This window comes from Corvus hawaiiensis, chromosome 7 (genome assembly GCF_020740725.1).
Source record: "Corvus hawaiiensis isolate bCorHaw1 chromosome 7, bCorHaw1.pri.cur, whole genome shotgun sequence".
NCBI classification, from domain to species: domain Eukaryota; kingdom Metazoa; phylum Chordata; class Aves; order Passeriformes; family Corvidae; genus Corvus; species Corvus hawaiiensis.
In genome coordinates this window covers 14095478-14119308 of record NC_063219.1, presented here as the reverse complement: position 1 = coordinate 14119308, position 23831 = coordinate 14095478, and the positions used below count along the sequence as shown (strand labels likewise).

Below are 23831 nucleotides of genomic sequence, written 5' to 3'. Positions count from 1 at the left end.
AAATTAGTGGGAGACTCACAATGAAGATCAACAATAATTATTTTGTGTCTGTAATTATGGGGTTTGTCACTGCATGGAGTGCTTGGTGTGAAAGGTGCAAAATCCTCTTTTTAAAGCCAAACAGGTACAAAATGGATGATTTTAGCTGACCTGCCAATAAGGCTAACTGGAGATGTAAGCTGCCTCTTTTTCTACCATTTTCACAATCTGCCTGCAGATTTGGGAACATGTATTTCTAACCTTTATTCACACTTGGAACACTTTGTCAGTGCAGTGGCTGGAAATTGTTTCTCAATGAGGAGTGAGGAACAAGTAAGCTGTATATGGCTTTATTTCATACAGTCCATGGGTGTATCTTATTAATGGATGGAACCCAGACATTTGCTGTGATGTTTGACTGACTAAACGTATTTCAAGGGGGTATTGAATCTGTAGCAAGCCAAGGTTCTCAACTCCATGTGAAATGAAAATAGATAATTCATTAAGTAAACTAAATTGCTGAAGCAGGGGAGGATTTTCAATGAATTGAAGGCTTGTTAAAGAAAGTATAGGGCTTAGAGTAATTATATACCAATTACTTAAAGACAGTGAACTCAGCTGCACAAAGCAACCATATATTTGATCAGACTCTCGTAGGAAGACACTATATTTTATTCCTGGGCCACAAAGAAGTCAGAAAATTAGAAGCATACCTTTCCTTCACTCTGAGCTATGAAATACTGGACCTAAGTATTTGTCCTCATCATCTCAAAGAAACAGATACTGCCTTTTATGATTCCTGGTTTTTACATGCTGCTTGCCATTAGACATTATTTCATTCATAAATCTTGTCTTATTACAAAACAGTAGAATGCCATGATAAAGGTGGATTATGTGGTAATTTTTTCCTTGAGAATAAGGCATATACTGTTCATCCTGTGAAATCTCCACATCATCTGAAGGCTATACATACAAAAGGGTGACAAGGTTAGATCATTGTCATATATCACACAATCAAAAAGAAAACATTGAGAGAAGGATTTACAAATACAAATTATATAGCAAATTTCACAAGGATCCATGTTAAGCATTGCAGGATGTGTGAACAGATCTAAAATGAAAGCAAGAAACAGGCAGAAGATGTGGGCTGCCGGGGTCAGGAGGGTTCTTGCATTAACAGAAAATAAGCTGATATCATCTGAGCAAAAATGAAACCAATTTTGTGAATTAATGCAATATGAGAACAGTGAGTATTTGGAAAAACAAAATTTCTCCATAAACAGCTGGATTTGCAGACCCTAATGATCTGCAGTTTTCTCCTGCTTGGATTTCTCATGTCTAAAACTACTTTTGAACCCTAACTCCAGCCTTCTCAGGGTATGAAATTTTCTGGCCACTCATTTCACAAGAAACATACAGGAACTCTCTTTAAAATTTCCACCTTGGTCTCAAAACGATAAAGTTATTCATAAATTAGTGGGAAAGAGGGACTAAATGTTAATTGCAAGAGTGTGATTTTTGTTAAGAAATCAGAATCTAAATAAACTGGATATTGATTTAAAGCCTGTTTCTCAGGTAACTGTTTCTGCATGGACAAGAGGTTGAATAATGCTCTGTATGCAGAGACGTAGAGATGTGGCTCTGGTTAATTGGTAAAGTCAAGAAAATACTAGGACTTCCCTCTAATGGGCTTTTTTCCCCCTCTCTGGTCATTGCAGTAAGTATTATTGTATATTACCATGTGTTAATGTTGAGATATTCTCTTTGCACACAAATACCAATGCACCTAAGTTTGCATGAATGAGGTTCCAGTTTCAATATCTCTTTACTGACACTAGAATATTGGAATGAAAATAGAACTGCAGGTGTTTTGCAAAGATCAAAAAAGGTGGAACATTCACTCCTAGGTGGAATGTGCTGAAATCAGTTCTTTCAGAACAAGAACAGAGCCATAGTTATCTGTTGTTTGTGAAGGGACTATGGTACTTAAGCATAGGTTTTACTGAACATATAAATCTTGTGGTATTGAGATTTTTTTCTAGTAACCACAGTGGTTTTAGTAGTTCTGTACTGTTCATCTCTTTTAACTGATGCAAATATAATGGAATTCTGAACTATTTTTAAAATCAGTCCTTCTAGTTGTAGCAGGTTTCTCCCATTTTTCAGTATTTCTGGACAACAACAGTATAAATTGAAAGTATATGAATGTGGTGGCAACTGTAAATAGCCACCCAGAAACAAGAAGAAGGAGAATTTGTATTTGTCTGCAGCAAAAGTCCTTGTGGCCACAGATAACCAGTGAGCTTTTTGTTTCATCCTATTTCCTCTCTCCAGAAATGCTCCTATGAGTACTTCAGTAACATTGTTGCCATGGCACCTATTCAAACCTAGATAAGCTCTTGCTTTATGAAGCAAGATGAAATTGTTTTATAAACAGGAGAATTTATTTTCACTTTTCACTGCTATAGGTAAGGGACTCTATCCATGCCTACAGACAGGGGCAATTTTAACTGAACACTCCTGATTCTTGAGTAGGTGCCATAGTTTATTCTTATCGGTTCAATCCACAAGGGGCACTTCCTAAATCTTCTGTATTTCCCTGTTTGATTTTCATGGTACAGATTTTGCTGCACGTGTCACCTGTGCTTGATCATGCTTTAGAAAGGTGGGGAAGCGTGTGGAGACTGTGGGGAAAGGGGGAGTGTCTCCTCAGCTGGTTTGGGTTAAAGTCAGGGCACTACAGCAGATATACACCAGCTGACACAGTGGCTTTACAACTTCAAAGCAAAAAACTTCAGGTGTTAAACGAACAGAGTTTTCTCATTCTGGAGGAGGGAGCAGCTGGTGAATTGGCCTTGGACTGTACTGAGGCCGGTGTAAATAGCAACAATTGTCACTGAAGTCTTGATTTGTGCTGACACAGATGAGATGTGATTCAGGAAACATACAATGGCCTGTTGTGGAGGAGCCCACATCTGAAATGTCATTCACATAATAAAAGACTATTTAATCTTTTAAAATATATATATTGAAGAACAATACTGGGTGGTCATTTGCCCTTTGTGATTGCTCAGCAGTTAGATATCAGCTTTATCAGAACAACAGGCAGCTCATTGGACACACAGAACTCTCCAGAAGAGACAAAAGAAACTCACATCCTTTGCACACTGCATTGGATGGGGCAAAAAGAGGGCAAAGATGATGCATTTGTATTTCTTGGTTTAGAATATGCTTCGTTTTGCCAATGAATGCTTTGTCCCAGGGACATGCTATCTTCTAAATGAATCTTCAGTCTGGGTCACTTCTGTATAAATGTAAGGAGCATGATGGATATCTGAAAAGTAAAGCAGACCAAAAAAAAAGTGTGTGCATGTGTGTTTGGAGATTTGCTTCATGTCAGTCTGTGCTCAAGGAGCAGTACAAAATGATGAATGCCTCACTGATGCCAGCAAGAAGACTTTCTTCTCAGAAGGCAGTAATCCCCCCAAAAGGTAGTACTGAGGAGGATGAAGGTGGGTTCAATTTCGGCTGATGAAGAATAAAAAAAAGAACTTTCCAAAATTTCCGCTGTAGGTTTGACATTCATTTACTGCACCTAATAACTCAGTATTTGAAGGGGAAAAAAGAGAACAATGAAGGTATCAAAACCCCTCTCTCTGAACAGAGATAAAATGATCTGACACTAAGGTAGTAGTCAGAGACATGGGAAATCTGACTTCAGCACCCTGCTTGGCACTGCTCATCTGTCTGCTCACAGGGAAGTCACTGAGAAGGTCCTCGGAGCACACCAGATTCCTGGTTCTGCACCCATCTTGTTAGTGTATGACTCCGAGGAATGCCTTGCTTGGCAGCAGAGGCACAGTTCTGAGGCCAGGTGTCTGTGTTCCTTGTCCGTGTTATGGGGATGCCCCCATGTTGAGTTGCTTGGATTTATAAGCTCTCCCGGGCAGAGTTGGCTGATGTTTCAGATCCACTCCTCATACAAAGAGTAGAAACAGTTCAGACACGAGAGTGGAGAAAGTCTTGGCTGCCTTTGCTGAAGAACCCCAAAGCTCGTGACCAATGCAAACCATGTCAATAGCCTTACTGCAAACCTACCCAGCCATGCCACACAAACAAGCACTTCAAAGCTACACTACCCAGTCCCTTACTCAGATACCATTAGCAGCAATTATTTTTAACAAAATCACTCACCAAAATACAAGATGCTTCCACTGCATGTCACATCCATTCATACACATCACACTTCAAACCTGGCTTACAAATTCTTTAAGGCTCATTTGCAAAAATACACTGGAAATTCTACTGACTGTAAGTTACACAGAATGGACTTGTTTGGCTCAGGCAAGACCCACTTTGAGATCTGTCAGGTACTATTGACCTCATTAATGATCTCTGAGATTCTTCAGGGACATCATAAGCATTTTTAACAGTTTCACACAGTGGTTGAGGGGTCTGGAGCATTAGTCCCCTTGCATGGCCACACATACGTAACTACATGCACACAAACAATACATTCATGCTCAGCAGTGCTGACATTGCACAGAAAGCTCAGTGTGTGTGTCATTGTTGATAGAATGAAGGACAAAGGTTAATATGAACATGTTTTATAGCTGCAAAAGCTAATTACGTAATACACAGTGTATATTGTTGTTTAAGAAATCATATGCAAGCATATTCACATCTAATCACAAAGTATTTTAGTGTTTGTAACAGAACTCATTAAAAATAATCTTGGCTATTCTAGGATACAGTGCAGTAAGCTTATTTTTTAACCATTAAGCAATAATAGAGATTTATGTGCTGTCCCTTACAGTTCTGCTAGTAGCAATAATATAATACTAATTTATTTATATACAAAGGTAATTATTTTATTTAAAAATACAAGCCAGATTTTTAATGTTACATGACATCTTCTTCAAAAAGGCCTAATTAACATAAAAAGTGCATTACTTTGACAGCTAAAGCTTTACAAGAAGTTTTGTTTCTTCACAAAATAAAGGATTCTTGTCTAATTCTTGCCCACTCAAAACATCAACACAGGATCAAACACTTCTGCAAATTCTTTCCCCCTAGAGCAATACCTTTGAAATCATGAGTTCTAATCATGTCATCAGAAGGTATTCTTACAAAGGAAAGTTTTCAGGGGTGGAGAAGGTGAGTTAAAAAAACCTAAGTGTTTTTTCTGACAGTGGATTCAAGCACATTAAAATCTATGGGCAAATTGAATCTTTGATCAAACTACAAGAGCAATATTCTGCAGCCAGCCTTGTATGTTTTGGGGTTCAGCAATTTACCACTGCACTTGAAAAACACTGCTAATACTTTTAAAAGTTATATTGCACAATCCTTATGCAGAATAATTTTCCATAGCAATGGTGTTTACATAAGGATTGTAGGACTTTGTGCACAACTCCTTGTAAAGATGATCATCCTCAACCCTTAGAACAGAACCAAAAGAGTTTGTTACTTTGTAGTAAAATATGGTAAATATCATCTTAAATTCAGGCTGTATGTTAAAGCTCAAGGTCCTTAAGCTGTGACATTTTGCTGTCTAAAGGGTGAAGTAAAAATAACTATTCAGGCCCCCTGTTATTAAGGAAAGACAATTCAGTACTAACATTTTTCTTTCCTGGTTAAAGAAAATGGTGTCTGAGGAAGCTGCTCTGCCAGGCTAATGAGACCAATACAGGTTTTGTCAGCTTGGTTCCGTCCACTTCCATAAGGAGCTGATTGCTGAATGGGTACTTGAAGCTCCTCTCTGATAAGAAAGCTGTCTAAAAGCTGCATCACAGGACTTGTGGAGAAAAGGCAGGTGTTATTTCCCACACTGACACATCACACTGTTTTTTACAGTTGTGCTCAAATATGTGAGTATGCTTGTATATAAATGCTGTAAAATCTATTGAGACATCCTTGCAAGTATCTGTAAATGTGTATTTCTTGAAATTGCTAGATTGTGTGCCAATAGTCACATTAGTTCCACTAAGATAAAGCTTATGTACCCTGTGTCGCTTGATGATCTGCAGGACATTTAAGGTTGGCTTAATGGAACTAATTTTAAGGTTTGCTAGTAATGTCATTCTAATCTAGTGTATGTCGGCTGGAATTCTTCCTGGTTTGTGATTATTTTAAAGTCCCAGATGTAAGGTTAATGGGGTGTTTTCAGTGTAATATCAGAGAAAGAGAGAGAACAAGGAAATGTCAGCAAGATAACTCTAGAACAAAATTGTTGTAACTCAGCATAGTTTCCAGTATATTCCCATTTATGCTAGGATTGTTGCTGGAACTAATGAGGTTTGAGAACACTTAGCACTGTCAAATCACAGTGGAGTCCTGAAACTTTCAGTAAAACCTTTCTATAACAGAGCTGTGGAAGCTGAGGGCTTGGAATACTGAGAGGAACAATGATTCACTCTGCAGATCACACAACATACTGCTGAATACACAGATGCTACAGAATTATGGCTATATATAGAGAGATATATTATATAAAATTTAATCTTGAAGAATGAATTGGAATATTTTGAACATTTCTCACAAAAACCCAGAAATTTTTGAACTCATAGAAAATGACAATACCTATAGAATATGCTATCTCCTGTGTCAAGACAATGGGAAACAGAACTGTCAATTCATTGTGTGCTTCCCCCAAGTAAAACTACAGTGATAAACAGAGGATATTTTAGTAAAATGGCCAAATTATCTACCCCCCTCTTCAGTGGAGCACAAGACTAGGATTTAAGGCATGTTAGTCTGCTACTGTTTTGACTCTACTGAATGATTATTCTGTTTTGGACACATACGGTAAATTTTCTGCAGCAAAGAGAGAAGGGAATTTACAGAGGATGATTTTCTCTGAATCAAAATGATGATTTTAAAAAATGTTGATCGTGTTGAATTCCATCTAGTTTAGTTAGGTTTTTAGTTCAGTGTGGGATTTAGCTGTGAATTGGGAAAGCTTGACATGATGAACTGATGTTTGTGGAGACACACAGGTGTGTACATTTTGTTGTCTTTTTAACAAGCTCTTTGTCCTTGAAAGTAACATGCAGCTCAGTAGGGAATCTGGGTGCAGGCAGCTACCAGGATCAAACTCACTGCTATATGATAGTTATTTAAAACATGTGGTGTGCTTCAGTATGCAGTCTTTAAACAAAACAGTTCTAGCTTGTGGCTGTTGCTACACAGACTGTATGCAGATAAGTCACAAATAGCTGAGCATATGTGTGGTGCAAGGTTAAAACAATAACAAGCAGGTCGAATCATTCAAACACTGGAAATCACTTTGACTCCAGGCCAAAAGCTTAGCTGGAGATGATATCAGTATGGGATAAAAAGAGGATAAACTAACAGGCTTAGCAGCCAGCTTGTTGGAGTCAGCATATAGTATCTATACTTCCAGCAGTAAAGCAGATGGTCATATATTTAAGGAAGCACCAGACAGGGAGTCAGGAGATCTGAATTCTATTCCTGGCTCTGCAGCAGTGTTCCTATGTCACCTTGGGGAGTCACTTTTTTCCTCTTTTTTCTTAATCTTTTAAGTAGTGGAAATAATATTTGCTTGTCTAACAGGGCAGTTGAGAGGCTAAACTGATGCCGAAAAAAAATGCTCTGAAGCTCTGAGAAGAATGTATGGAAGACATGCTAAGTAAACTTGTTTGGAAGAAAGGACACCACATGGTTTCATGTGGCATGTTTGTGCCACATATTTACGACCTTTCCGCTCCCCAGAAAGTGCCATGCCTTTTTGCGCACAATTTTCAAGGAGATAATAAGTGGATTAAGCTGCCTTCCACATTTGCTAGAAAGATAAACAGCTTCCAGTAAGAACCTGACCAAAGAACAGACTTTATGAGAGAGAGAGACTGAGAGAGACATTATTTATGCCCAAGAGGGCAATAGGCTTGTTGAAGTTAACTGTTCATCCCAAGATATTTTTTCACATTGGTGGCAGAATAATGTCTCTAATGGCTTTTATTCTGAATTCAGAAGTGCTGCTTGCAAGCTGAGCATGAGTAGAAAATGAAGTATTGTCTCTTATGAGCAAATCTACTGAAATCCAAAAAAAAGTCCATTTCTTAAATCAGAGAAATGTCCATGATTATTTGCACAGGACTTTCATCTAAAGCCCATTAAAATCAACTAGACTTCAAAAGAATCCAAATCAAAGACCTAGCAAGCAACTGTCATTTCTTCTGAATTCTACGCCCATTAAGCAAAATGACTCTATCTATCTATCTATCTATCTGGCTATCTTCATAACTATTTGGCATCATAGGAGCGATGTTTTCACCACAGAATAAACAGCTTTTGCTTTCAACATGAAGGTGTAAGCTTTGGGCAGGAGTTGAACTTTAGCGCTGATTGTAATTTGCTCCATTTCTCTTGATGCCTCCATTTTATTTTGTTCCTAGATTCTGAGTCCCTGCAAGGGACTGAACCCCAGTTCAAAGCCAGGACTGTTAAAAGGGCACAGACAACACTGCAGAAGTCTTTGAAACATTAGTCTGCCTCATAGCCATGTTGGAGACAAAGGAAACAAAAGCAAAGGTTATCTGAGCAGATGTCCTGAGTGTTAATATGAACTTCCAACATCAATTTGTTGTGCTGAATCCTCACAAACGAACCTGCATCTAATCCTGTAAACCTGTCTTCTTTCAGCTCTTCTGGAAGTCATTGTGGGTTGGATATCTACATGGAGAGAAATACTCAGCATTTTCAGGCCCAGGCTGTTGCGAAGTTTGCAATAAAACAGAAAGGGTCTGGTGTGATTTATAAAGAAGAGCATATTCTTCTCTTCCCTGCAGCCTGGTTTTGTGAGAACACACTTTTGAGTTAAGCTGTTCCTCTTTTATACTAGGACAGTTCTGCTGCCTGTTTCCTTGATAACAGCCTTGGTAAAAATGTAAGAGGACTTCATACTTTGATGAGAAGAATCTATAAGTATCCCACAATTACAATATGGTATCATGTCCCTTACGTACGTACATAAAGTGACTTACTGGAGTCTCTGCACCCCATATCATGCAGTTTTCTTCATTAAATCACCACAAAATAGTTTTAATCCAAGAGAGAGAATGAGGGAAACAATTTCTTTCTGAAGAACTGTGCTATATGTCTAATTGCAGTCTACAAATGTTACCTCTTGCTATGTGAATTAACCAAGAAATTAAATATTTCACATAGTAACCAGCCCACTTTCTTTAATATATAACAAAAACACTCTTTATGACAGTGTAGAGTTGTTAGTCTGTGGCTAGAGACTGATCTGGACCAACTGAGAGAGGTTTAGACGAGACCCTTATGTCCCAATATTTCCCTTTTGCAAGAGTGTTGGTTGTTCTTTTATGTCCTCTTCTAAGTTAGTTAAGTGGTAGAATTGCAGTTAAGAGGTCACAGAAGTGTTCCATAAAGGCTGAAACACAAAACGAAAGAGAGTAGAGATGGAGCTTCCTTTACCACTGTTTTTCTGTTCTTCCCTATCTCTATGATTTTTGTAAGCTAACCTTCACGAGTTGTCGTAGATCTTGCAAGTAAGAGTTTCTCTAAATACTACTGATTTTGTCACAAAACATTTCAAAATAGAAAGGTAACACAAAGAAAAATGTTCTTAGTTCTTACAAAAAGTGTTTTAGTAAGAATGTTGCTAATTGTGTTTGTGTTTTGCAGTGTCGAAGAGACCTTTAAGAATTAAGAAAAAGGAGAACTATTTACAAGCGAAGTTAATGATTCGTCAAGGGCAGGTTGCCTTCCAGGATAAGTCTAGTTATGTATTATAATTGTACAAATTACATGTTCAGTCCAGATCTATTCTCCTCCTCTTTAGTCCCGCACTGTCAGTACTGGGTTCTTTGAACAAAGATGTGGCTTTCTCTTGGGATCATCTTTTCTCTGGGGACATTAATTCCTGGAAAATTCAGCTTGAAATTGCAGTATGACAGGTGAGTGTTAACAGGGTTTCATGAAGAATTGTGCATGCAGTGAAATTCACAGAAACCCTGTAAGAATAATAACAATTATGAGCTGAAAAACTGGACACAGAGTTACTAAGCTGTAAGCATTGTAAGACTGGGAAAGAAATCATAAAGATGGGAAATGAAGAATGAGTGAATCCAATCAAAGCCAACAGAGATATAGCTACAGCAGTAGGAGCCACAGAATGGCCCTCAAATGCATCTCAGGATGCTCTGTTTCCATTAGCTGAAATTCATTTGGCTTAGCCTCTTTCATAATGAACTTTGAAACCAGATGCTGCAGGAGTAAAATGCCTTTTCTGAGTATAAAGCAAGGAGTATGACTGAGCAGAATGATATCTATTAATAAAAGATTAGGTTATGTGAAAGAAATAGTGAAGTCGGGTTGGAAAACTATAACAATTACAAAAAAAAAAAAGCTAAGGGAGTTATTCCAGACAATCTTCATGCCAAGGTGTTCAGACAATGAGATTGTCGCTTTTTTTAATTACTGATTAATGTTTTGAAAAGTATGAAATCTTCAGTATTGCTTTATTTTCCATTCTCAGTTCCACTTCAGAAAAAGAGTGATATAAAATTATGCTGCTTGCCAATCTAAACTATTTTTGTTTGCCTATCTAAACTTTTTTTTTGTTTCATTCATCCTCAACTTTAAAGGAATGATATGTAACTGCCATTGTGGCAGCTGGAATTTGCAAGGTGGGCATGAGCATAATATGGAGGCCACCTATTCACATATAAGTTTATACATGGAATTTTCTAAAGTAAACAGAGAAAGTACTCCAGTGCTGAATGCCTCTGGATGAATTATATCCCTAGAATATAGTCATAAAAAGGACAGAAAACCAAGCAATACCTACAGGAAGTAAGTTCCTTCGTAGTGTACCCATACAGCAGCTCTCCTGGAAAATCTCCTAGCAGAGCATACAGAGTCACTACTTAAAATGTGTTATTTCTTTGGATAATATTTAGTCTTTAGATTTGTATCAGAGATGCAGTTAGAGCCTGATTTCAGTGAATAGAATTCAACGGATCCCTGCTAATGTATTTTTCTTTTTTGTTTCTAATTATTGTCCAGAATTGAACCTGTTGAGTACTTGCATGGAATTTAAAAACAGGTATTGAATGGTCAGTGTGACTTTGGGTGGGCAGCACCTACACAAAGACAGAATTACTAGTAAAGCCCATTTTCATTGTCATCTGCTCTGTTTAACAATGGAAAGAAATATCCCATCTATGAGCATCAAGCTTGTGCTAAGAACAGTCCTTTAATTTATTAAGAAAGCTTAACTGTAGAATTTTAAAAACTGTAGTTCTCATAGGGTCACGTGGGTTGACTTTGCACTTCTCCACTGAGAAACTTAGTCAATAATCATAAACAAATGTATGCTTTCTAATCTTAGTTTACCATTAAAAATGGTTTGTCTCCACACTGGCTATTGTGAAAGGTTTATCAGTAAATAAGAGCTGGCCATCTGGCAGCAATCTGACTGTCTGGAATTTCTCTGATTTGGTGTAATTAAGACATAATGTCAATGAGCATAGAAAGATATTACAGGATATTGTTTCCCTTCCTGACAGACAAAGAACAAAGCAAGCCTAGGCATTTAGAGAGAATAAACTCTGAACTGCAGCTGAGATGTTTATTCTGCTAGCAAAGATGTTTATCCTGCATCTACAAGGTTTATTACAAAGATATCATGACTGTTGTACCAATCTGTACAACATGACTGTTGTACCATTGCTGTGAGCAATGCAAATGTAATCATTTTGCCCCATAGATATGGGGCTATCAGCATCTCATAAAGCAGTAGTAAACTGTCTATTTTAACTATCAAGTTTTCAATCAGCAAAGGTAATATTTTCCAGAGAGATGTAAAAAAACCACAAATCCCCCTATTTCTCTGGGGATAAAGTGAATGAATAGTGAATTCTGTTTGTATGTATATTAAGCTGATAATTGTACATTCCGGCATGGAAGCACAAAAGATGGCAGTTGCAGTTCAGAGGATGAGAGAATATTATATTGATGACTATAATGACCACAACTTGCTTTTGCAACAAGAATTTCTATTACAAAAGCTTTAAAATGTAAAATGTTCATTTTTTGTACTTGTCCTGCAAAGAATCCATTGAAGTCACTAAAAGAGACTGTGAAGCCATAGTTTTTGGTTGCTAGCAAATAGGAGAGTTTCTAGGGTTCCCCATTCCATCTCATCAGTTGTGGGTAACTGGTCTCTCACCTTTGGGTAATGCAATGTAGTCATCAACACCCACACCTCACTCTGAAACCCTTTCACTAGAAACATCACACTTGCTGTCAGTCCTGGAAAGCTGATCTGAATGAACACTGAAAAAAAATACAAAAATAACTACAAGGGCTTTTTTAATAGAATATACTGATTTGCTTTTTCCGCATTTCCATCCATTTTAATTTGTTCTTTGTAAACTTTAAATATTTTCATCAGATTAAGCCTGTAGTAGACAAAGGTTTCATGGGATCTCATGAAAAGATATACTAAGACACTGGATTCTGTGTGTCTTTTCTAAAAATATAAAATGATAGATTCTGTACTAGAAATCTTTATTTCACGTGAATTGAGTAGGAATATGCAGTTCTAGAGACAACAATACTCACTCTTTTGGAATAAATTGGCTATTCTCATGACAAGCAGTTTGTGTACATCTCAAGTTCTTAGCAATGTTCATTTATAATGACGATCAAAAGTTTCTGCATGCTGAAATAGACCAGCCAAGCACAAAGGTAATCTGGAATAATTTAATAAATCCCAAATGTGAGGGGGAAAAAAAATTGACATCAAATAAACAGTTTATCATGTATTACCAATGCCCTCATTTTGGCCCTGGTCCTGCAAAGGCAGAAATACACATCAGGGTTCATGCAAGCAGTTGGCTTCTGCAAAACTGGTATGGTGAGTAAGGCACTGGCAAGGCTGCAGAGTGGCTAATGTGCTAGCAACAGAGAAGTCACAACACTTAGTCCTATTTGCAGCTAAAATATTCCACAAATTCATAATTCAGAGGTGTTTTTGTTACATGTTCTGTCTTCATGTAGAATGAAGAACAAAGTCCTTTTGACTTATGAAATCACAGATAATTTAACAGACTTTAAAACTGATCTTGTTTCTCTACTGAATTTCCAGGGATCAGGTTTTGCATATTGTGCCAGAAACATTTCAGCAAGTCCAGCATCTTCAGCTTCTTTGCAGTACTTTAATGGTAAGTAAAAATAACCACACGTGCCCAACGAGCAGAGCAGCGTCTTGGGCTTTAAAACAGATATGCATGCAGCTTAGGACAGGAATGAAGGTTAAACTAGAAAAAGCTTCATCTAACTTTTTTTTTGGCTTAGTGTAGTGTGGAATTGCCTTTCTACTACCTGAAGGAATTTATGTGAAGAAGTTAGTTTCTTTGCACGGCTCTGTGAAAATGCTGCTCCTTATCAGTGGTGCCTGAGTCAATGAAAACACTAAGCCTGTGCTACGTGCTCTATGAAGAAATGACTGGAGGGTTACGGGGACAATTTGAAGGAAAACTTCTTTCATTTGTTGACATGCAACTACTCTAATATATTTTTGTCATTCTGAAAAGAGAGCTTCATTAGTGCATTTCTTTCTTTTCTGCACAGCTGGATTTGTGGAAGCCCCTGCTGCCTGAAGACATCAGGGCTGGAGAAGACCTGCACATTAGGGTCCCAGCCCCTCTGGTGCAGGAGGTGAAGGACAGCTTAGATCAGCATATGATCTCTTACAGGTACAATCTCTAATACCTTGATGGGGAAGGATGGCTCTAATAATCTTCCTTGCTATCAGAAAAGGACTAAGCCCTGTCTGATAAACAGTCAGCAAGTACTGGCAACAGGACCCAACCTTTGTTCCAAATGCCTCCAACTTACTTTGACCAGCAAAAGCAGACATGCTGTATGAACCTTTAAAAGCACATTCCCCCTTGTCCTATTTATTTACCTTCCACCTATCCTGGACTGTGAATTTGGGGCTGGAACATGAGACAGCCCAATCTGTCTTGTTGCCTGCTGTGGCCTTCTCAGTGGTCACTGAGAGGATGGCACTTGGATGTATGACTCAGATTTTTTAGTCTAAGTTTTTTTAGTCTCAAGAGGCCAAGCCTGGTATAATCACTACTTATAGGAGCATGATTTTCTCTTGGAGAGCATGGATATTTGAATGCAAGGTCTTCTGGAGAGCCCAAAGGTTTAATTGGTGTCACTGCAGGGAAGCAGCCTCTAGGTCTCCTTTTCCCTTCCCTGTCTCTTGTAGCTCCTCCGGTTTGGAGAACAGACCTTTCAAAGTGAGTGTTCAGCCACTTTCTTTGAAGCTTCATTTTTCTACCCCGATCCCTTTCACCAGGCTGGTGAGAATTTCTTGGCACCATCCAGCCAAACAGAGACACCCCAGCTTGGGACAAAGACCCCAGTGGCAGCTGTCCACTGTGCGCACAACTGGAAGCCACAACCCACAAATGTCCCACAATGCATTATCACACCTACCCATGTCTTTCCCAGCTTACAACCAGAAGATCTAATCCAGATACAAAGAGTGTTTATAAAGGCAAATGGGATTAAATACAGTCCTGTTCGCATTTGTACTCACTTTTTCAGGTAACCAGTAGCTAATCTAATTTAACTGTATTTAATATAAACAACCCTGTAGTCATTCAGAGCTGATGACAAATGGCCTATGGACATACACTGACATTTACCAATCAAAGATGAGTTTAAGGAAGATTGATGTCACTTCAAAGCTGTTTTGAGTTAAAGCTGATCTTGACATCCTGCATCTTGCCTGACAAGTTCCTTTAGTAAGTGTGATGCCTTGACAACCAGAGATGAAGAGATACGAGGTTGGAGCCAGTACAAATTTTCTAGCATGAGGTTTAGATATTCAGTACTTAGACAACGTTCCAGAAGATAATTTAACCTCTTATTTATGTCAAGACTCTTCATTTTCTAATGGTTTCAACAGATTCTAGTGGAAATTTAAATACTAAGCTGAAATTAGCAGCTTAACTTTTTTTCCTTTGGCCAAAACTGTATCTACCTTACCTCGGGTTCTAAAGAAAGAGATGAGTAATTATTAGTCAAGATGAAAATTTTGGGTTTGTATTGCAAAGAGGCTGAGTACAACAATAATAGCATCAAAGCTCCTATAACAGATTCAAAGCAGGAACCACCCTTTAGAAGGCAGTTGACATGCAGGGAAGGTAACATGACAGTTAGGTATATAATGATAGAGACATAAATGACAAATTATAAGGACATCAATATTCCAACTGTGTCAGCCTCTGTGGTTTCAGTTCTCCAGAGCACTGATAAGGTATTTTTTGTGTGTGGTTTCAGTTCATGGGAATTTTCACTACCTGAATTTTAGTTTGAAGTTTAGATGTGAAAAAACATCAAAGCTCAGAGTGAAAGTCAGCTGCAACTACTCTTAAAAGTTTCTTATGTGCGGTTTCCAGAAATGCCGGTCAGTGCCACTGTCAGCAGAAAAGCCTGTTAGCACTTCCAGCATTTGAGATCAGCAGTGTTTGAGCTATCTTTGCAATTGTCTTATCACAAGCATTTACAATGTGAGCAGATTTGCAGCAGTTACAAGGGGCTGATTGCAGTGAGAAAGAACAGCTCCTGATCCAAAATCCACTGAAGCCAAGGAAAAGGTTTTATTGACTCCCTGGATCATGGAATCATGCCTGTGTTATATTAATTTCTGAGCTATTTTTGTAGCTAAAAAGCAAAAAAAACTACTTGAAGGAAATAAGGGGTTTGCTCTGATTTTTGCAAATTGCAATGAATATTTCTGTGAAATCTTTGCAAATTGAAAATGTCTCAATAAAATACAATGAAACCCTAATCTTAAATTTATCTCTTTCCCTTCCTTTTCCCAAAAGGTGGTATTTTCAGAGTTTTTCTCAAAAATAGAAATGCTGAGGAAAAGAAAATCTTGAACTTATTTTGTTGGTAGAAAATTCACAACTTAAAAATGTGATAAAAATGACTATTGTTAAAACCTTGTGAAAATCTCAGTACTTTGAACTTTGTTTTACATGAAAGTAACCATAATGCTGATGGTGATGATTTTGCCTGGCAATTCACAACAGAAGAGGTTAAATCCTTTCATTTGCTGATGTAAGCAATGTACCCACTATAGTAGTTCTGCAGGAACTGTTCAGGATTGTTTTCTATCTTCCCTTTCTCCTTCCTTCCTTCAGAGTCCTAATACCTGATGTGCAGAAACTTGTGGATCAGAGCATGCCAAGGGAGAGGAGCAGCCACAGGGAGGTGTCAGGAGGTTATGTCTACACTGAGTATCATCCAATGGAAGAGGTAAAGAAGAACCTACATCTGCTTCTGCTCTTTGTTGTTTTCTGTTCTGTAAATGCCACAGCAGGCAACTCTGTGTTTGCAGAAAGCTCAGCTGAAGTCAGAGGACCACTTTCTGGCTTTCTTCTTTGAATAGTCTGTCCTTTCTCTTTGACTAGAATCTTGTCCTGGTTGAATTGAATATGGATTTGCCACAGATTTTGACTAAATCCTCAATTCTTCACTGACTAAGACCTAAATGCTCAGTGTGAAGCAGCTGCACTGTTTTGCAGATAATATTCTGTGGTTCAATTGATTGGTTTGCTACTTTTCTACCCTGTCATTCTTTATCTCTAGTATTTATTAGTTTAAGTCCCAGTCTGTTTGGTGCTGAGCCAAATGTGAAGGGCAATGACTGTTGTGGTGTCTGGAATCCCAGTGAGGAAGAAGAAGTGAACACCAGGAGATCTCTAGAAAGAAGTAATTTAAGGGCAGGTTTTTGACACTTGAGGAGAAAACAGTGTCATTGGGGTGGGCAGTGATGGCTTCTTGGTGTCATGTTTCACGCACCTGTTGGCAAACCTGGACAAAAGCAGCACATGGTGGTAATTCTTTCTCCTAGCTGCATAATAAAACTGAGAGAACACAGTCAACCCTCATGTGTGTTTTGTTAGAGCTACCCATTGAGGATGACTGCTACTGACTCAGATGTGGAAAATCAGTGCTGATAGGGAAGAGACTGTAATACTGCTTTGAAGATTTGATGGTGTGGCTTCATGTCTGATGAACTCAACAGGAAGATGCCCAATAGGATGGGCATGTTGAATGAGATCCCGAATGGAGTGTCCATGTTGCACTGCAGTGATGTTCTCTTTTAACACCCAGCGAGATATGACCATGCCTTTGCACAGAGGCATGTGAAACACCTTCCATGTCTGTGACATCACAGGCTAAAATAAACTCTGAGGAAAATATTGGTTGTCTAAACAAAAGAAAATGCTTTTATCTGGAAATGGAAGTGGGAAAGAGAAGGAAACTCCCACTTTGAACCAAGAATTCTTTGCAACTATTTCAGATTTATCAATGGATGACTCAGATCCAGAAGAACAACAGTGAGCTGGTGACTCAGCATTTCTTAGGGAAGACATTTGAAAATCGAACAATGTATTATCTACAGGTAAGGGAGGAACTTTCCCTTAATAATAAAACATATCTTAACAAAAAAGAAAAATACTCAGGAGAAGACAGGATTCAGATGTTTCCTAAGATAGCGTTCATCCCAATTCACTGGAATAACAGGAGATGGTTTTACTCCTCTACATTATAGTAAGATTTGCCAGCTTTCACATATACTATCATCATGAGCTTGCTATTGCTATTATGTAGTGAAAACAACAAATTTAACTGAAGTTTTGTTTAGAAATACAAATCAAGCTGAAACTAGCTTGGCAACAGCTGTGTGTGAGGAAAAAGACTTTTGGTTTGTTATTTTTATTACTTTTTACAGCAAATAGCCTTTCTGCTAGCAGTATTCCATGACTTTTTTTATTGGACACACTAGTGAAAAACACAGTCTTAATATTTGGGTTAGTTATTGCCTAATCTTCTGCTCCTATCACTGAGTAGTATTATATTCCCTGCCTTTTTGTGATTCCCCTTCAAAAAAAAAAAAAAAAATCTTCAACTAAGAACAACCACTCCTATGAATGACAAATACAAATGAGAAAGGAGAAAAAGAAAAAGAAATTGTTCTATTAACTGTTCTATTGACGCTCCTGCTCAATAGACATTTTAAAGCTCATGCCTTGTGATACTACAGAGATGGGGTTATTAGGAAAAAGAGCTTGCCATAAAGATGTCTGTAATAATAATAATAATAATAATAATAATAATAATAATAACCTCACATGACCCAACGGCATATCAAGGCACATCCTTTACTTTCTTGTATTACATTAAGCTATTTTATTGTAATGTAACAGTTTTTAAATTACCATTTTTATATTCTCTCAGATCAGTCAACCATCAAATAAACCCAAAAAGATAATTTGGATGGACTGTGGGATTCATGCCAGAGAATGGATCTCTCCAGCCTTCTGTCAGTGGTTTGTGAAAGAAGTGAGTTCTTACCCTTCCATTTAGATAATAAGAAAACCCTATCACTTTGGACACTTTAGTTCTCTATTGTGGTACCAAGAATTATGCTTTTCTGTTAAAATGCGATTTGCAAAATTAGTATACAATACAGATATCTGTGGAGACCAAAGTCCAAATCACAGTCTGAGATATGGGTCAGTATTAGTTAGCGCGCCAGTTCCTCCATCTGAACTGTTTCCAAAGCCTTTAAAAACTTGGTATCAACCTCTCCTTTTCCCACAGTGGCTGTTGGATCAAGCCTCTCTATTTCAAAAAGTCACGGTGCTCCTCAAATAAAGAAACCCTAAGCTATGATATAGCAATGTTCCATGTGTACAGAAAGTACCTGGCACACTTGTGATCAAGCAGATGTTGGATACCATGGTGATATCCAGGAGTGAGTGATCACCTGATGATAGTTCTAAACTTTCTCTTTGCAGTGATTACCACTAAATTCTCTGCTCAGTGCTCCGTATTTTTTCTTCTCAGATTCTTCAAAATTACAAATCTGACCCAAAGATAAGCAGATTTCTGCAGAATTTGGACCTCTACGTCTTGCCAGTCCTCAATATTGATGGCTACATCTATTCCTGGGAAGAAGTAAGTAGTGTAAATCCAGGAACTAGACTGAAAGTTAGCATGCCCAGCATGTTTTGTTACTTTTAGATAGAATCATAGCAATTAAACAGAAAACAGTGACAATACTCACATAAATCCTCTCATGGCAGAGAGATTTTGTTTCTTCTGGAGAATCAGTGGTCATCTGAGATTGCAGAGCTAAATATTCCTAGCAAATGTCATGAGCCTTGGGAAGCAAAACCACAAGATCAATTGCTTTTGTGTTTCTGAGGATGGGCTTACTTCTTCAATAACATCTCGAGGCCTGCTTGATGGAGTTAAGCATGTCTGGAACAGTCATTCATTCTTCACAAAAGATCTCACGTACAGATGGGTCTTAGCATCTCTGCATGGGACAGCAGGAGAATTGGTCAAATATTGGACTATTTGGTTTTGAAATAGGTGTGCCCTCCCAAATAATTTTCCTTTTCTGATACGGAGGATAATGCAAAATGTTGGTCTTGGGCCACTCTCACCATGCTTCCAGGCTCCTGTGCCCAGTTGAAGCATCTTTTAATGCAGGATGTAGGATGGCCCAAGAGGCTCAGCCTACCACCATCAGACTGTCTCCCAGCTTGCTCTCTGGCAGGTTTAAGGCATACCACACACTGCACTGGGGTGCACAGGGAATTCAGCTGGGAAGCTAACACAGGCAGGGTGGTGAGGTCTGCACAGAACCAAGTATAGTCATGAGTATAGCAGGGAACCAAGGAGCAATAGGAAGATTAGCTGACAAAAAAGAATTAATCTTCTTGAATCTGAAACATACTATCATCTCTTACCCCTCGCAATGCCAAGTCTTGCTTAGGAGTGCCACACTGCACAGAAGCAGTTGAGCACTACAGAAGAAGCATACTTAAAAAAAAAAAGGTCAGGAGGCTTGTTTCAGGGTGCATGCATGTTTGTGGCAGATGACAGCCTGGCTGTAGTAGATGAATTGTTCTGTCACTGAGCTTTGTGACCCATGCATGTGGAGTTGTACTCTTACAATAACAGGGTTAGTCAGAATGCAGAGGTGGAAAATAAAGGAGTATTTACACCATATTATCACTGAGCCGTGTGGATCATTGAGTTTTTATTATGTAACAGAACTTACTTTTCTTTAGGATCGTTTGTGGAGGAAAAACCGTTTTCCATATGAGAACGGCACCTGCTATGGCACAGATCTGAACCGAAACTTCAACTCATCCTGGGGCAGTAAGTTTGAAGTATTTCAGATCATGAACACAAATGTAAAGCAAGAATAATAACTAGTTTCTGAAATAAATGTAGTCCTATAAGAAAGGAATATTCATCTTGTTGTCATCAAGGCATATGTAAAAATAAAATCCTGGTTTGTCAAAATACTAACTCATTGACTTTCAACCAGCACTTATTTTTGTGAGCAGAAAATTGCTCTTATGTAACTATACCTCTAACTCACTGCAGGACCAAGCATCAGCTCTAGGCAGGAATGCTAGGAGCTAGCCACTTAACAGCCAGTATTTACACTTGCCATGAGTTTCAAGGAGCCTCCAAAGCTTCCCTGGTGTGTGGTGCACTATGGTGGTGTCAGAATGTTATCGTTGCAGCCACCCTGTAAACGTGCAATAAATATTTCAGTCTTGTCGCAAACTTTAGTTGCTACCAACTGAGTGTAATGCTAAAGTCCCACTCAGCTGTCTAGTCCCCTGCCCACATAAACACATGCCTTAACACTACAAGGTAAATTTCCCAGTTCCCTCTGAACTGGTCTTCTATATTTCTCCTTTGATTCAGTGTTTGTATTCCACCCCAGGTGTTGGTGTATCTTTTAACTGCAGCAGTGACGTTTTCTGTGGATCTGGACCAGAATCAGAGCCTGAGACAAGAGCTGTGGCTCAGTTTATCAAAAGCAAGAAGAGTGACATTTTGTGCTATTTAACAATTCACTCCTATGGGCAGCTCATCCTCACTCCATATGGTTCCACAACTACACCTCCAAGTAACAATGAAGAACTGGTAGGGCAAAACTTTCATCTTCTACATTTGTAGAGAGCAAGTACAGGCAGTAGCCTGTGGTGCAACTTTACTTGCTCTCTTGCGTTTCCTTCAGAGGAACTGGGCTTGTTCAGGGACTTGGCTCCCAGAGTTACTGCTTCTCTATTCAGCATTAGTAAGGTTTATTTGCCTCAGAAATCCTAATTCTTCAACTTAAATCAGGAAAATTGAACTACTACAGATAGGGTTAATGCAAAGCCAGGTGAGTGGAGAAGAGCACCATCTTCTGCTCCATACAAGAATGAATTTGCACTTTAGGATGCCAGGACATTATACACATATGGTTATCATGATTGCATCCAGAAAGGGTTTTCCAAACGTGCTCTCAGAAGAACGGGAGCAAAGTAAGTACCTATTTCCTGGTTACTTCTTCCCTCACTGTCTGAGTGTTCTGATTTAAGTTCACTAGTGTGCGTATTTATGAAGATTCCAGTAGCTGAAACACTAGTCAAGAGCATGAGGGATTTGGGTTTGGACTTCATATGAGAAGGAGAAGTCATTCAGGAGAAGTCTTCATTGGAGAAGTCATTTATTTCATCTATGGCTCAGTTTCTAAGGATAGTGGGATACAGAGTCTGTGGCAATAAAGCAAGTAAGAGGTCAAACACTGCTGTAGTCAGTACCAGTGTGTTATACAGGACAGATTCTTAATTCTCAAAAATATAGGCTCTAGCTTTACAGTAAAGCAAATAGCATCTCAACCTAATAGAGTAATTTAAAAAATTTTAACATAATGTGCATTAAAAAAAATCAAGAACAATTTGTCCAAATGTTTCTAATGGGTTCCTCTAAAGACCTGAAGTAATATCAAAACTTAAAGTTGATCATATGTAAGTGTAAAGCTGAAAGAGACAAAAATTTGGGTCCACTCAATTGCCAAAGGTACTGCCACTGATGACAATCCTGTTCCTGTTTTGAATCTCCAGATGCAAGTTGCAAAGGAAGCAGCTGCTGCATTGACAGGAAAGTATGGGACCAGCTATAGAGTAGGATCAACCGCTTTAATTTTATGTAAGTTTTTTTATGTTTCCCTTTGATTGCTCTGTGTTTCAAAGAATTCTTGTGTCACATGCATCAGCAAGTACTGTTTTGCTGAGTTTCTACTTTGAGTAATATTTAAAGGGCTACTTTGCTGCAACATGTAAGTAGCAGTCATTTGAATACAAGACAACTCTGTAAGTTATAAAGCTGACTGCAGGAATGATCAGAAGCTAGTTCCTGCATGGATTCCTCACAAATCCATCACAGGGGACAGAAGGAGATTGGTGATAGATCATCCTGGCCCTGCTGAAGTCAGCAGCAAAACTCCTATTTGTCTTCACTGGAATCAAGCAAAAATTAAAATCCCAATCAGGTCTACAGTTACTCCATCAGACATCACATGGCAGCTGCTTGCAATTCTGTGCGAAATATATCAGTTTCAGCCCTGTTCCTAATAGACTGGATGGCCACATCACGAACACATCAAAGCTAATATGAGGTGACAGCCTTTACAAAGAGGATTGAGGGCCCTGGAGACTGCCTAGTAAACCCAATATTTTCCCAGTAAGCAATAAGTCACGCTAGTCAGTGAGAACAGTAAGTAGTTGGCTCCAGAAACCATGTGGTTTGCATATTCCAGTGGCTGTCTCTGCCAGTCCCCAAGTGCCAGTCTCTGAGTCACAGACTGCATGAGCAATGCAGTGTAACTGTAAGGCAACTTGCCTGTGCCTAGGACTGCATTTTTGCCAGGGTTTGTACTTACAATGAAGAGCTAAGAAAAACAATCCATGAGGAAGGTGAACAGAGATACAGGGAGAAGCCAAAATTTTTTAAGATTTGACCAAAATTATGCTAAAAAAAAAAAAAAATCTAGTCAGTATCAAAGTAGGAGATGCAGTACAAGAACAGACAAATGTCCAATCCATCTTGTATCCCACACTAGTCACAGTAAAACGCTAAAGCCACAGAATCCCTGAAACTCATCTCCTGCTGTTGTACAATACCATCTTATGAAGAACTGTGTCAGTCAGGAAACTCCATGGAAGACTTTTAGTATAGTTAAGAATTACAGCACCTAGAAACTGTTCTCTGTGTCACAGTGATATATGGTTACTGCTTAGTTCAGGGATTCTGGTATAAACTTGCATTAACTATAGCAAGAAGTATTTTCAAAGAACCATGCTTAATACAAATATCTCCTCTCTATTTTTAAATTCACAGACAGTAACTCAGGCTCCTCACGGGACTGGGTCCACACGATTGGCATTCCCCTCTCCTACACATTTGAGCTGCGAGACACGGGTACTCATGGATTTATTCTCCCTGCTAACCAAATCCAGCCCACATGTGAGGAGACTATGTTGGCTGTGACAACTATCATAGATTATGTTGATAAGAAGTACTTCCCAGATGGGGCTGTGGTGCTGACCTCCAGCAGCCTGGGCCTGAGCCTTTGCCTCAGTATTGTACTTACATGGACTGTTTCTTAAAAACGGCTTAGAGAACCCATCAAGAGACTCACATGAAAAATATAATGTCCCCTCAAAAATAAAAAGTTACGTCAGCAAAGGAACTAAATGTCAAGTATTTCAATAAAGACTCATCCCATAAAATAAAAGGACTTGTGGTTTGATAGCTATGCTTTCGGGAAGAAGGAAAAGATGAAGAGTTGTGGCAATTTCCCAAGCTTCACTTGCTGACTCTGCTTATTCCTTAAGCGACCTTAAAACATTCATTCATGGCAAGTACCCATGGGGACAGAGCACTATTACTCCCTGGTTCTC

General features: G+C 38.6%; 1 protein-coding gene across 1 annotated transcript; it reads left to right on the top strand.

The window, feature by feature from the left end:
- The first annotated feature begins 9843 nt into the window (after positions 1-9843).
- On the top strand, positions 9844-23579 carry CPO (carboxypeptidase O). Its single transcript, XM_048309490.1, has 11 exons — positions 9844-9923; positions 13121-13196; positions 13606-13730; positions 16203-16317; positions 17369-17470; positions 18307-18411; positions 18919-19029; positions 20154-20244; positions 20825-21027; positions 21993-22077; positions 23269-23579. The coding sequence occupies exons 1-11, from the start codon at positions 9844-9846 to the stop codon at positions 23535-23537; spliced, it is 1362 nt and encodes a 453-aa protein (XP_048165447.1). The 3' UTR covers positions 23538-23579.
- Positions 23580-23831: the final 252 nt, after the last annotated feature.

Excerpts from the sequence above, each read along its gene's own strand:
- CPO (XM_048309490.1), top strand. The coding sequence starts at position 9,844 with ATGTGGCTTTCTCTTGGGATCATCTTTTCTCTGGGGACATTAATTCCT. Across the intron at positions 16,318-17,368 it reads AGTATCATCCAATGGAAGAG|ATTTATCAATGGATGACTCA; the intron begins GTAAAGAAGAAC and ends CAACTATTTCAG. Across the intron at positions 17,471-18,306 it reads GAACAATGTATTATCTACAG|ATCAGTCAACCATCAAATAA; the intron begins GTAAGGGAGGAA and ends ATATTCTCTCAG.